We start from the raw sequence: 12085 nt of genomic DNA on the forward strand, positions 1-12085 counted from the left end.
TACAATGGATTGTAGCATAAACCTTTAATCCCAGCACTTGGGAGGTAAAGTCAGGTGAATCGCGATGAGTTCTAGGCCAGCCTGGTCTACAGAGCGAGTTCCAGAATAGCCAGGTCTACACAGAGAAACCCTGTCTCAAGCAACAAACAATCAAAACAAAGAAAAAGAAAAGAGTCTCTCCCTCTCCTAGTCAGGACCTGTCAATATCTCCTCAGCTAGGGGTAGGGGATCCCCCTCTTCTTCCATGCAGAAATGTTAACTGTGCAGGTCTTAGGAAGTCTTGTGAAGACAACCACAGAAGCTGTGAGTTGATGAGTATAGTGGTCCTGTTCTGTCTAGAAGACACTGCTTGATGAGACTTGTACTTCCAATCTTTCCCCCATATAATATGCAAGAAAATTACCTAGAAAGTATATTTAGCTGGATGAGATTTGTTTGTCTGGACTATTCACCATTATGGAGTTATTGAATGTATGGTTCTTATAGAATTTGGAGAAAAGTTGTTAATCACCATCAAGCAACAGCTATCTATTTTTATCACTATTAGTATCTACGTACTTTTATACACATTGCGAGGTTGTGAATTGGATGTTGATTTCATATACTGCTGTAATTTTCCTTGCATTTTTAGAAGCCCCCAAACTTCTCACTAGGTTTTCCAGGGTTCAGCCTCTTCTGTCTTCATTCACTGTTTTTACCCCATCTCAAGCCCATTTCTGACTGTATCAAGTCAGATCTGTGGCTGCCTGTGCATCAGAGTACTGTCTGTGTCCCCCATCCCCACTCCCTAGGATGCTTCCTAGTCCTACTTACAATTCTGATTGTCCCAGCTTAGACATTACGTATTGATAGTTCATAGTCATTATAAAGTGACTTTTATACCATATATATATATATATATATATATATATATATATATATATATACACACACACACACACACACACTAGTTGTATGGTATAGGCACTTAATATTATCTCCTTTCTGTCCTTACACATCTACTTCACTGTCCTGACTGTAAACTTCATGAAGGCAGAGTGCCTTTGGTCGCTGATCTTATCTTTAGACTATATTATGGAATTTGATCAAAATTCTAGAACTATCTGATGAGCAGAAAAATGGATGAACAATACTTACATAGACAAATTTGATGTGAAAAATGGAGTTAGAAGATAAAAAATTTTATCTTCATAGAGGTACAAATTGATCAGATGACATAGGGTGCTCATCCCTGAGGAGAAATAGAACATTGAGTCATAACATAATCTTGAAAGAAAAAAAGCAGAGAAAAGATCTAGGAAAGACAGTAATCAGAGATGAAGACAGTAAATTCTGAGCTCACAATCTCACGAATGCAAAGGATGAAAAAAGAAGGAAGGAAAGGAAGGAAGGAAGGAAAGCAAAGGAAAGCAAAGGAAAGGAGGGAGGGAGGGAGGGAGGGAGGGAGGAAGGAAGGAAAGAAGGAAGGAAGGAAGGAAGGAAGGAAGGAAGGAAGGAAGGAAGGAAGGAAGGAAGGAAGGAAGACTGGCAGGCCAGGCAGGAAGGGAAACTGGCACAGCTTAAAACTTCAAGGTCCAAGGAAAATGAGCAATAAGGAAAGTTCAGTGTAATTTGAAGATGGATGTCTCTAATAGACTATTTCAGTAGATGAAATTGTCACAACAAACCAAAATACAAAATCCCTGGATGTTAATGAGATTAGGAAAACAAATAGGAAACGCAAAAAACTATGAAGACCTTAGGATTAAATTACGGCTGTTCAGACTCTATCCCTTGGTTCTATTAGCTCTATTGCTTGTTTCTATTCTATCTGCTAAATAATAACTCCTAATAACAATGGCTATCCTGCTAGGTTTTTATTTTATTTATAAATAAATATTTTATTTATTTTTTATTTGTGTATGCAAATTGTATAGGAGATGATCTGGTGAGTAGTTAGGCACCAGTAAAGTTTCTATGAAGCTATCTGTTGCTTTAACAGCTAATTAATTTGAGATGGCAATAAAATAGCCACCCTCGCCTCAAATTACATTTCAAAACTAAATAAAATTCTGCAGTAGGGTGCTAGAAAACAAAGCTTCAAGGACAAAGTGCCTCAAAATCATATAGGATTGAAAAAGTGAAGACAGGAAGATGTTGACCCAGAGAGAAGCAGTAGGGACAACAGGAGGCCTGGGTTATGGTTCTATGTCCAGCCTCTGTTATGTTTCAGGGCATGAGCCAATCAGTGACACAATCAGTTTGAGACTTTCTAAAAATATGGTTTCATGCGACACCCTAGAATTCCTGAATTAAAATATCTAGGTATGAGGCCGAATAGTCTATCTTTAACATGGTTCTCAGGGTGATTTCTTAGGTTTCCTCAAGCATAGGAACTCCATGTGTGGACATTTATATTGTCTCTCCTCTGGGTTCGTGGCACACCATCGTCCGTGGTGCTACCCTGGCCCCTGCTATGTGTCAGGTGCCTTATAGGAATGAGGCTGTGGAAAGACCCTATAGTGAATGTAGAAGTTAAATAAATATTTTAGTGACTTTTTAAAGAAAAAAAATCCTTTAAACTTAGAACAAACTTGTGTAAAGACATTATTAGGTAATTATAATGAGAAAAGAAAATAATTAGTTTTTAAAAGGTGATATGGTAAAAACTAGAATAAAATTATTAATAATCAACTCTACTACATCAAAACTTCCTGTCACACAGTTTTCAATTGCCTTTTTATTTGACAACTGTTTACTACTGTAATTTTGTTTACAGATAGTAGGCGGATAATTATCTCCCATTGCAGTTTTGATGGGCAATTTTAATTATTAATAGTTGTGTTTTTAAATTTTATAATTCTATATGAGAATATGTGTTGTATATAACTTGTAGACACAGTATTTTGATTAATTCTATTTACTATAATTTCTTTAAGAAGGAAAAAGAGTGTTTGTAATTATATGTTGTGAATTGACTATTTTCATGAGAGTAGAGAATTTTTGTTTTGACTAGATGTTTCACGAGAGCACAGAATTTTTGATTTGACTAGGTGTTCAGGAAATTGAGCTATAGATTTAAATTTTTACTCATGTGAAAATTTCCTGTTACTTCTGGCGTTCCTCTTCTTTACTCTCCATATATATAAGTGTGTGTGTGTGTGTGTGTGTGTGTGTGAGTGAGTGTGTATGTATTTTGGCTGTGACCCCACGTTCAGTGAGTTGATGCCATGGGTTGAAAAAATTATCCCCCAAACACACACCAACAGCAAGAGAACCATTAATGATGTACCTGTATTGATGCCGAAAATCATGTAAATATATCCTCTACCATCCCAACTGCATGAACGGTTAGTTCAGTTCCCTCTTAATTGAATCTCCAAGGTATCTATAAGTCCTCCAAAGCTCTAATGTGAATGGAAACCAGAGTAGAGGAAGGAAGAGTTTAATTAATTCTGCTGACAGCATCCTTTATGATCAGCTCCATAGGAATATTTGACTGCTGGTCTCACAGTACTGGGGCTTCTTCAAAGGTTGTTCAAAGTTACCTCACTGTCCCAGTGAGGACTCAAACCTTCAACTTCATTTATTGGACAGTAGTTATTTTTCTAAGGAAGAACAAGAATAAAGACAGATTCAAAATTGTTTTCCCTATTTGTTTTTAGCAATTCAATATATTTGAACTATTGATGAGAAAAAATAACATCTTCAGCCTATGTGCGTTCCTCACCTGGTAGGGGATTACTCTTATGAGTTACAGTAATACTTGTGTTTGCCTGGTAATGCCTTCCACTATAACCTCACCCAGGAAGCTCCTCCCTGCCTGTCTTGCTCTTGTTTAATTTTACAGAGTTGGAAATTAAAGCGTTAGGAGAATAGTGGGAATAAAAGGCCCATGCCAATCAGAGAAGGCCATTAAGCCATGTAGCACGAGATCTGAATTCTAACCTTGTGGTTTGACAGAGCTTTGAAATCCCTGGTCAGTCAATAATGGTGTTGGACAAAAATCACTACTTCCCGGGACCCAACGGGTTTTTTGAAGATATTCCAAGGAGCTCTCCTTTCTTGATATTTGACATCATAGTTATGAGATTTTATCTGAACATAGTCATACTATAAAAAGAAGTTTTAAAGAGTAAGCTATGGTTTCAGATACTTTCAAACGGTTAGAATCCCCTGGGCTGGTTATTTTACAGTGGTCTCCCTGAGCCCCAGATTCTAACATTGGAGACCAATAACTGTACTCATTACATTCCTTTTGGATATGGATGCTTAGCTGAGGTCAAGTGAGGATATTCCAGACAAATAGCCTCCAGGCTTCTCTATCTATAGGGTAGTAGGGTAGGCTATGGTGTTGCTGGGTCTAAAATCTGTTATTGTTATTAATTAAATAGACTGTAGATGACTTTAGAAATGATAGAGCTAACTCTGTTATATATGCCCCAAACTAGAAGTTCCTCTTTAAAGTAACCACTGTATTCTGTCAACTTATAACTGTGTATTAAAAAAAATCTTGATCACCATATCTTTACCCTCTTATGTTTATTGATCATATCTTTCCAACAAGTAATCGTTTCATACCTAAATAAGTAGTGATACTCTGGGCTGTGACGGCTCACAGAGAAACAGCCGAAGTGAGATGGCAGGGTCAGTAGTTTCTCTGCACTTACCTCCAGAGTGCCCCACTCGCCAGAACTGCAAGATCCCTATGCCATGATTCTTAGGTCACTCATCTTCTTGCTGTACCAGAAGTCTTTAGTTGACTTCAGAGGGTTAACTTCTCTAATCCTCACTCGGGCCTTTTAGAAAATTAGCAGCCCTAATTAATCAAGGGACCTTACAGGTATAACTGTAGGACTCTGTGAATGTTTCCTTACTTCACAGAATGATTAAATGGAAAATAAAGTCTCATTTTCTGCAGGCTCCCGGGTCATTCTTTCTACTTCTGATTGATCTTTGTGCATAAAAATACCAGTGAGTGATGACGCTGCTGTGGTGCCATCCCCTCTGATACATCTGTGATCTATAGGAGAGTCAGTGGGAGTTGAGTGATTGACCCGAGATCATCTTACAGCACAGACTTAGCCCTTGGCTGGCAATTCAAGTGCAGTGGAAATTAGCACACAGTAGAGAAAGGTGTAGTTCCTATTCTCCGTGAAGGTTTAGTAGTCATCTGACATTGTGCCCACAAGACCAAAACACAGAAAAGGTCTAAGCGTCAGCTACTGCAGGCAAAATTTTTGCATTTGAGATGCTTTGTTTTTAACTCAAAGGAAATTGTCTTAATAGTCATTTTTATGGTGTACCAATGCAGTGTTGGGGTTAATTTATTTGCTCAGACTAATTCTACATTGTACCCCAAGACTTCGGTGGTCCTCTGAATATCTCCTTTAAAACACAGTTGGGATTCTAAGAGTTCTTTAGAAAATGGCTTCCATCCTTTCCTTCAAAGACATGTGTGGGTGTCTTATACACATACCAAGGAAGAAAGTTGCATCCAATAAGGGGACTGAATTGAGCACCTGGGAGAGCCAATTCTGTCCAGAGAAAACAGACTTATAGAGTTGTCGGAAAGGTGGGAATGTACAGCCAGCAGCCAACCATATCTCTTTATCAGTTCACTCCCTCACTTTTTCTTCTCTCAGCGTTTGATACGACTGCTTCTCTGTGCCTGGTTTGTTTCAGATGCCTCAGGAACAGTACCCACACCACAGGAGCACCATGCCCAGCTCAGAGGGGCCACACATATACAAAGTGGGGATTTACGGCTGGAGGAAAAGATGCCTGTATTTCTTTGTCCTGCTCCTCATGATATTAATCCTGGTGAACTTGGCCATGACTATCTGGATTCTCAAAGTCATGAACTTCACAATTGTAAGTAAAACTGTATAAACATATTAGCTCTCACTGAAGGAAAGGGAAGCGTGGAGCAAGACAGCAAAGGAATGTGGGAAGGTGGTGTTCTGTGACCTGGCATTTGAGTTCAAGTGAATGTCTGGTCAGATTGAGTGTGAACACCAACATCTGTCTAGCCTCTGTCCGTCTCCAAGCTGAGATTCCAAATTTAGAGGCATTTCTGTCGCTTAAGATATCTTGTCTGCCTTCCCTCCATCATGATAATGTTTCTGCTTCCTATAGTCTTCGGCCACTTAAGGAAATAATTCAGAAGGAAATGGAAGATAAAATGAAAGTATTTGTTTTCACCAATTTTAATAGCAATGATGAATCCTTTCCTCAGGGAAGAATTGAATTGTATAAGTACAGCAGAACTTCAAGAACCATCTCAGAATGAAAGCAGGCAAATTATACCTGTCTGTCTGTCACTGTGGTTCACTGAAAATCTCTAGTTTAGGGAAGGATATATTTTCTGCTACCGCATGTGTTAGATGGATATGAGAGGAAACCAGCTCTGTTTCCTTGCTTTGTCTTATTGTTCATTTAAAGACATATATGTGTTTTGATAGAACCCCTTTTTCTGGTGTTCAGGTTATTATATAGATCAGGCACTGACTTGATGGAACTCAAGTGAAAAGAAGACTGTCACAAAATAACATGTGTGTATTCTGAGGTCTTTTTAATTTAGTGATTTGAGTCTGTAGAATCGATATAATTAACTTACTAATGGGAAGGTCACAGATGCTAATCTGCCCTGGGAATACATTTTCTTGTTCTGATGTCAAAAGTTAATGAACAGGCAATTAAACAACTCCTTATTGATAAAGAAATGAAGTCATAACAAAGTGAAGTAGTGAGATTTTCCTGGGAAATTCCCAAATGTGAACATTGATATTTATGGTATTTTTGAATCGTTAAATTTATTTTTTTGTGCTTGGCTTGCTTGGGCAGCATCTGCTGGTTGGTCTCCCCGCCCCATCTCTCCTATCTGGAAATGACACACCTTGATGCTTTGTGGCTGCTTTTGTGCATCTCGTGTTATATTTACCTCTCCAGAGGACAAGTACTTGCATGTGTTAGATTTTTATGCATACATTCTCTGTGTGCCTTTGTCTATCACTCATAGCGGTGCTCATTGGACCTTGGATTAAATGTGGTGTCTAAAACCAAGGCTAGAGATGCTCCTGCAGGCTTAAGAATGGATCATTCTTCAAAACTCATAGATTAATTTCAGAAATATGTAATCAGAAGTTGCTCTAATGCTCCTTACTCTGTCTTGAAGGAAAATGTTTCAGTTACTTTATAGAATACAGAATAGCCTCCTGTATTCAACTCTGGAATGCAGCACTGGTCAATTTCCTGTGGCTGCTGTGAGTGCCAGGTCTTCTGTTTTAGAGCATTTAAACTCATGATGATCTGTTTGCAGATGCCACTCAATGCATACAGCTTGGACTTTGGTGTACTTTATGAACATGCAAGGTTAAGGGAAATGTCTGAGTAAAGAGAAGGGCACAACCAGATTATGTCTAGTGCACGGGAGGGTGGGATGGAATAGAGCAAGTTTCTAGCAATTTATGTGTGAGAGGTGGCCTTTACCCTGTTTGTTTTGCTTTGAAGTTCAGGTGATTACAATTGACCTTTGTTGACTTGCATATTTCATAGTGTTCTTAAATTTAACTTGCAAAAATGTGTAGACCGAAACCGATTTTACACTGCAGTATTAAACATGAGACGACAAGCGCTTTGGCATAGCATGGAGAGCAATAACTCGAAGACATTTAAAGGGTAGAACTTATAAACCTTGCCTATGTGTTGGTGTGTCCGGGTAGAGGGGCAAAAAGATCATCTGGAAGAATTTGTGTGTGTGGCCAGTGAGAGGGCTGGATGGTTGGGCTCTGAAAGCGTCATGGCATTTGTGACTTCTCCAGTGGAGAAGTCCTTAGCTGAGGACGCCCCTCCCTCCTGTGCTGCTGGAGGCAAGACGCTCTAGTCCCCCATTTTTGTGATTTTTATCTGGTCTGGCACCCAGCTAGCTCTGAAAGTGAAGATTTTAGGGGTTGGGATGGAAAATAAGAGCTCAAACTTGGATAACTCCAATATAAAGCAAATATGATTTGTAGAGTATGCTTCATGTAGCAAGGAGTCATAGAATTAAATATAACTATATAGAGAACACCACTTTCCCCGTGCACACGTGAGCTTGGGAAGCAGTGAGACACTGAGGTAATAATCTATATGAAATCAACTATTTCCTGTAGTTAACTAAATTGAGTGCCAAGTTGCAAGTCCTTAATGCTTTACCACAGCAAGTACTTACTCTAGTGAGAATGGGGCCACTATTAGTCATAATTGGTGCCTTATAACAGTAATGCATTTGAGCAAATTGAACTCAAGTATTGGAAAATTGGTCTTGCCGTGCAAGTTAAAAGTATATTTTATCCATCCGTCACAGCATAAAAATATTCCCTTAGAATTATAATTCTATGGCACAAATAATAATTTACTGACAATGAAGATCTTGCAAAAATAGAATGAGCTGTTAATCAATGTTCTACTGGAGATTAGGAGACGAGAGAACAGCGGAAATCAATGAGGTGGCTGCATCATTTTATGAAGGGCTTTTAAACATTATCAGTCAAAGAATGCTTGTCTTATATGCTTGAATTGTTCAAAAATTGGGGGTTTGGGAAATTTTACATTATAATCAAAACCCCAAAATACATGAAACTAAGAGGCTCATTTCATTTCTGAGGACATAGTAATTTATCTAGCATTGAACACTGTTGATGTTTGATTTGGTGTCAGGGTTGCATTCTGCTCAACCTAAAGATGCGAGGCCTGTGAAAGAGCTGTTTCTATGACAACCTGAACTTACAAATGGGTGTCCCTGTTTAAGAATAAATCCAAAGATAAATAGTCTTGATTTCCTCTGATTGTGGTAGAATACCCGAGTGCCCATGACTGGTCAAGAGAGTCTGACTCCAATTCTCAGTGTCCTCTGCTTTGGAAAATACATGCTTTCCCAATATTAGTAGACCTAGAAATCAGACTCTTTCTCTTAAGCACACTGTGCTATGAAAGGAAACTGATGTTTCTAGGGTCTACTCTGTGCTAGGCACTGCACATAACACTTACATTTTTTTCATTTGATTTCCAAAACAATTATATAAATGAAACAGTTTTAATATTTTGCAATAAAAAAGAACCCACAATCCTTTGTAATAAAAAAGAACCCCTGCTTTAGAGTAGTTAAGTGACTCAGTGAAAGATACTGTAGCTAGTGAGCCCAAAAGGGGTGTTTAACCTCAAAGTCCACCAAATAGCACCCACTATCCCTAGCTCTTTTGTGATATGGCTCTTCAGTAACATTCTGGATCTTTGGAGCTGGCGCCTCAATCTTTGTTTGCTCTCTGGTGTCACAATTTCCTTTGCCACCTGAGGTATGATGTAGCATTTTTTGCTTAGAGTTGGCTATGGGCAAAGTTCAGCTTCACTCCATTGGCACAGGTGGTGGATTATCTTCTCGGGGTACTGCCCTCACTTTGATCACCTTGTGCTGAAGTGCCCATCTTGTGTGCCATATGTTAGCTTGGGGGTCCTGTCCTCATTCAGTTGGGACTTAAGCAGCATCTGTCACAAAGGAAGGCTCAATGCTGACGACAGAATGTCACCAGAGGTCCCGCACAATAGTGTCGTTATTGAGATTTCAGGCTCTGGAAGCAAACGTTCTAATTATAGTTCTTGTTTCTTACCATGTGGCCTTTTAGAAATTCCAAAACTCTGTGCTATCATTTCTCAGAGGTCACAGCAGGACATACTTCACAGATTGTTGTGAATGTTAGAGGAGGGAGTGGTGGTAGTGTTTAGAGCACAGCCTGACAGAGAAATACTTTATATATATGATGGATGCCATCAGCATAATTTATTTTGCAGGCTCCATCTACTCCCTGGTACTACTGCCATTCACAAATAGAACCTAACTTATAAGTTATAATCTATCCAAGTTAGACTATCTTAGAAATTTTTTGTCACCGTGGCTTAAGTCCGGGTCATCTGGGAAGAAGGAACTTCAGTTGAGAAAATGTCTGTATTGAATTGACTCAAGACCAGTGTATGTGGGTTCTCTCGATTCGTGATTGATGTGAGAGGTCCAGCTTGCTGTGGATAGTGCCACACCTGATCAGGAGGTGCTGCATTGTGTAAAAAAGCAGTCTGAACAGCCATTGGGAGAAAAGCATAAGCAGTGTTCCTCTGTGGCCTTTCCTTGAGTTCCTGCTGTAGGTCCCGCCCTGACTTCGCCCTTTGAAAAACTGTGAGGTGGAGGTATAAGCTAAACGAACAAATAAACAAACAGAACACCATTATTTTCCCAGTTACTTTTGATAAAGGTATTTATCCCAGCAATAGAGAAAAAAACTACAACATGGAGCATCACAAACTTTAAAAGGAGGGAGTGATACTATAACTTGGGTTTGAGAGGGCAGACTAGCAATGTGAATACAAGCTAATTGACTGCAGCTCCTGGCCTGTTAGTGAGCTTGATACACTTGGGGACAACAAAGAAAGCCCCAGCCTGAGCGTCAGGGGTTAACGACTGGCCATACTCTGTATAACCTCTCTCTTTAGAGCACAGGATGGAGCCAAGTGTTGCAGCCCCATGTCTTTCAAGGCAGACTTCTGCTTGGACATTGCCATTCTGTATTTTGCTCTTTGCCATGACATGTGAGCACTCTTGCTTCTGCCAACACATTCCAGAAGCCAGTTTCTAAGATCATAGCCTTGAAGACCTTCCAACTAGTGCAGTATTGATCATGTATTCTGCACACCATCACTGAGAGTTGTGCTTATTAAGTAGCAAGACTGAGGAGGTATAGGAGTCATTGATAGCTGGTGTGACCTCTTGACCCAGGAAATGTAAAACTAGATGAAAAGGGAACCATGGGAGTCTCCTGGTCAGATATCCTCATTTTACAGGTGATAGAATCAAGGAGGGGGTCACAAAACCTTCTGACCTGACTCCAGCCCTCCATTTGCCCTGGGAACTTCTCTGGAACAAAGATTATAGTCTATTCAATTTTTAGCTTCTTCTTAGTGGCTTCTATAGAGCCAGCTTTCCATGTGTGTTCAGTAATTGTAAATTTCCCTCTGGTTCATGCACAGAAGGAACACCAAAGCCAACTACCCAGTCATATGATATCATGGTAGTATATGGCTCTTCTGACTGTCTCTTCACTGACCAAACTGACAGACTCTAGAACACAGGTTTTGCTGATTATGTAGTACTTTAATGTCTATTTATTTATTAAAATTTTGTATAGGATTTACTTCGTAATATTCCAATAATATTCATAAAAGCACTAAGAGACAGGCACACATATTATCCAAGTGTAATAGATGAGAGAGTGAAGTCTTGAAGTACAATCACTAAGCCAAGGTCACACAGTCCAGTGAATGGCAAAGCTAGGATGGCCTTGGAGAGAGTCTGGCTCAGAGTACAGTCTTAATCAGTACACAATGCTGCCCATTTTCCAAGGGCTATTTTTCATGAAGACAAATTGAATTTGTTCAGTGTGATGTCTCAAAGATGATTTATTCACTCTAAAGTAAGATAAAGATCCACTGAGGGTCAGAAGAAGGTATTCTAATACTTGTAAATTGGACACACTGTAAAACAGGGAAAGCCAGGGGAAATGGCCAGTGCCTTCCATAACTCAGGCCTGTGACACCTCATCTGTATTGGGAAGGCCCACACAACTTTGACCTAGTCAAACTAACTCAAGCAGAGGGGAATGAGGGTACACAGCAGCAGGAAGGAGAGGGGGAATCTATTCTTTTGGATTCAGGATACCAGTTAGAAGTTGAGCAAGGCTCCTGTCAGTGGGACCGTGGCTTTTTCAAGTAATGCCCCTCTGCTGGCATTCCTAAACCAAGGCCACCAGACTTGCCTGGGGAGACCAATGTAAGGCATGGTTTTCCCCACTCTTCCCATGCTACTGGTGAATTCCGTGTCTATTTATGTTTTCTGTAGGCTTATGATATCAGTTTGCATCTGACTTTGCTATCCTTCTATGAGAAGTCATTCCCCTTTAGGTTTTACCTCTCCGCATCAAAGTCTCTCATTATTGCCCAAGTGACATCCAAAAGAACAGTACTGTCCCTGTAAGCCTTGTATGTCGCAGTGAGTTTGGCTTGCATGCCTGTAGTAGTAGGC

General features: G+C 39.7%; 1 protein-coding gene across 4 annotated transcripts in view; it reads left to right on the forward strand.

Moving 5' to 3' along the window:
• Positions 1-12085, forward strand: part of Sgcd (sarcoglycan delta) — a 544863-nt gene that overhangs the window by 173633 nt on the left and 359145 nt on the right. For all 4 annotated transcript variants that reach the window (XM_087910697.1, XM_087910695.1, XM_048435922.3 and 1 more), the window contains one exon: positions 5665-5853. In XM_087910697.1, coding sequence (XP_087766823.1) covers positions 5665-5853 — 189 coding nt within the window. The remainder of the gene's footprint in view (positions 1-5664; positions 5854-12085) is intronic.

This window comes from Myodes glareolus, chromosome 9, assembly GCF_982192425.1.
Source record: "Myodes glareolus chromosome 9, mMyoGla1.1, whole genome shotgun sequence".
In the NCBI taxonomy this organism is placed as follows: Eukaryota; Metazoa; Chordata; class Mammalia; order Rodentia; family Cricetidae; genus Myodes; species Myodes glareolus.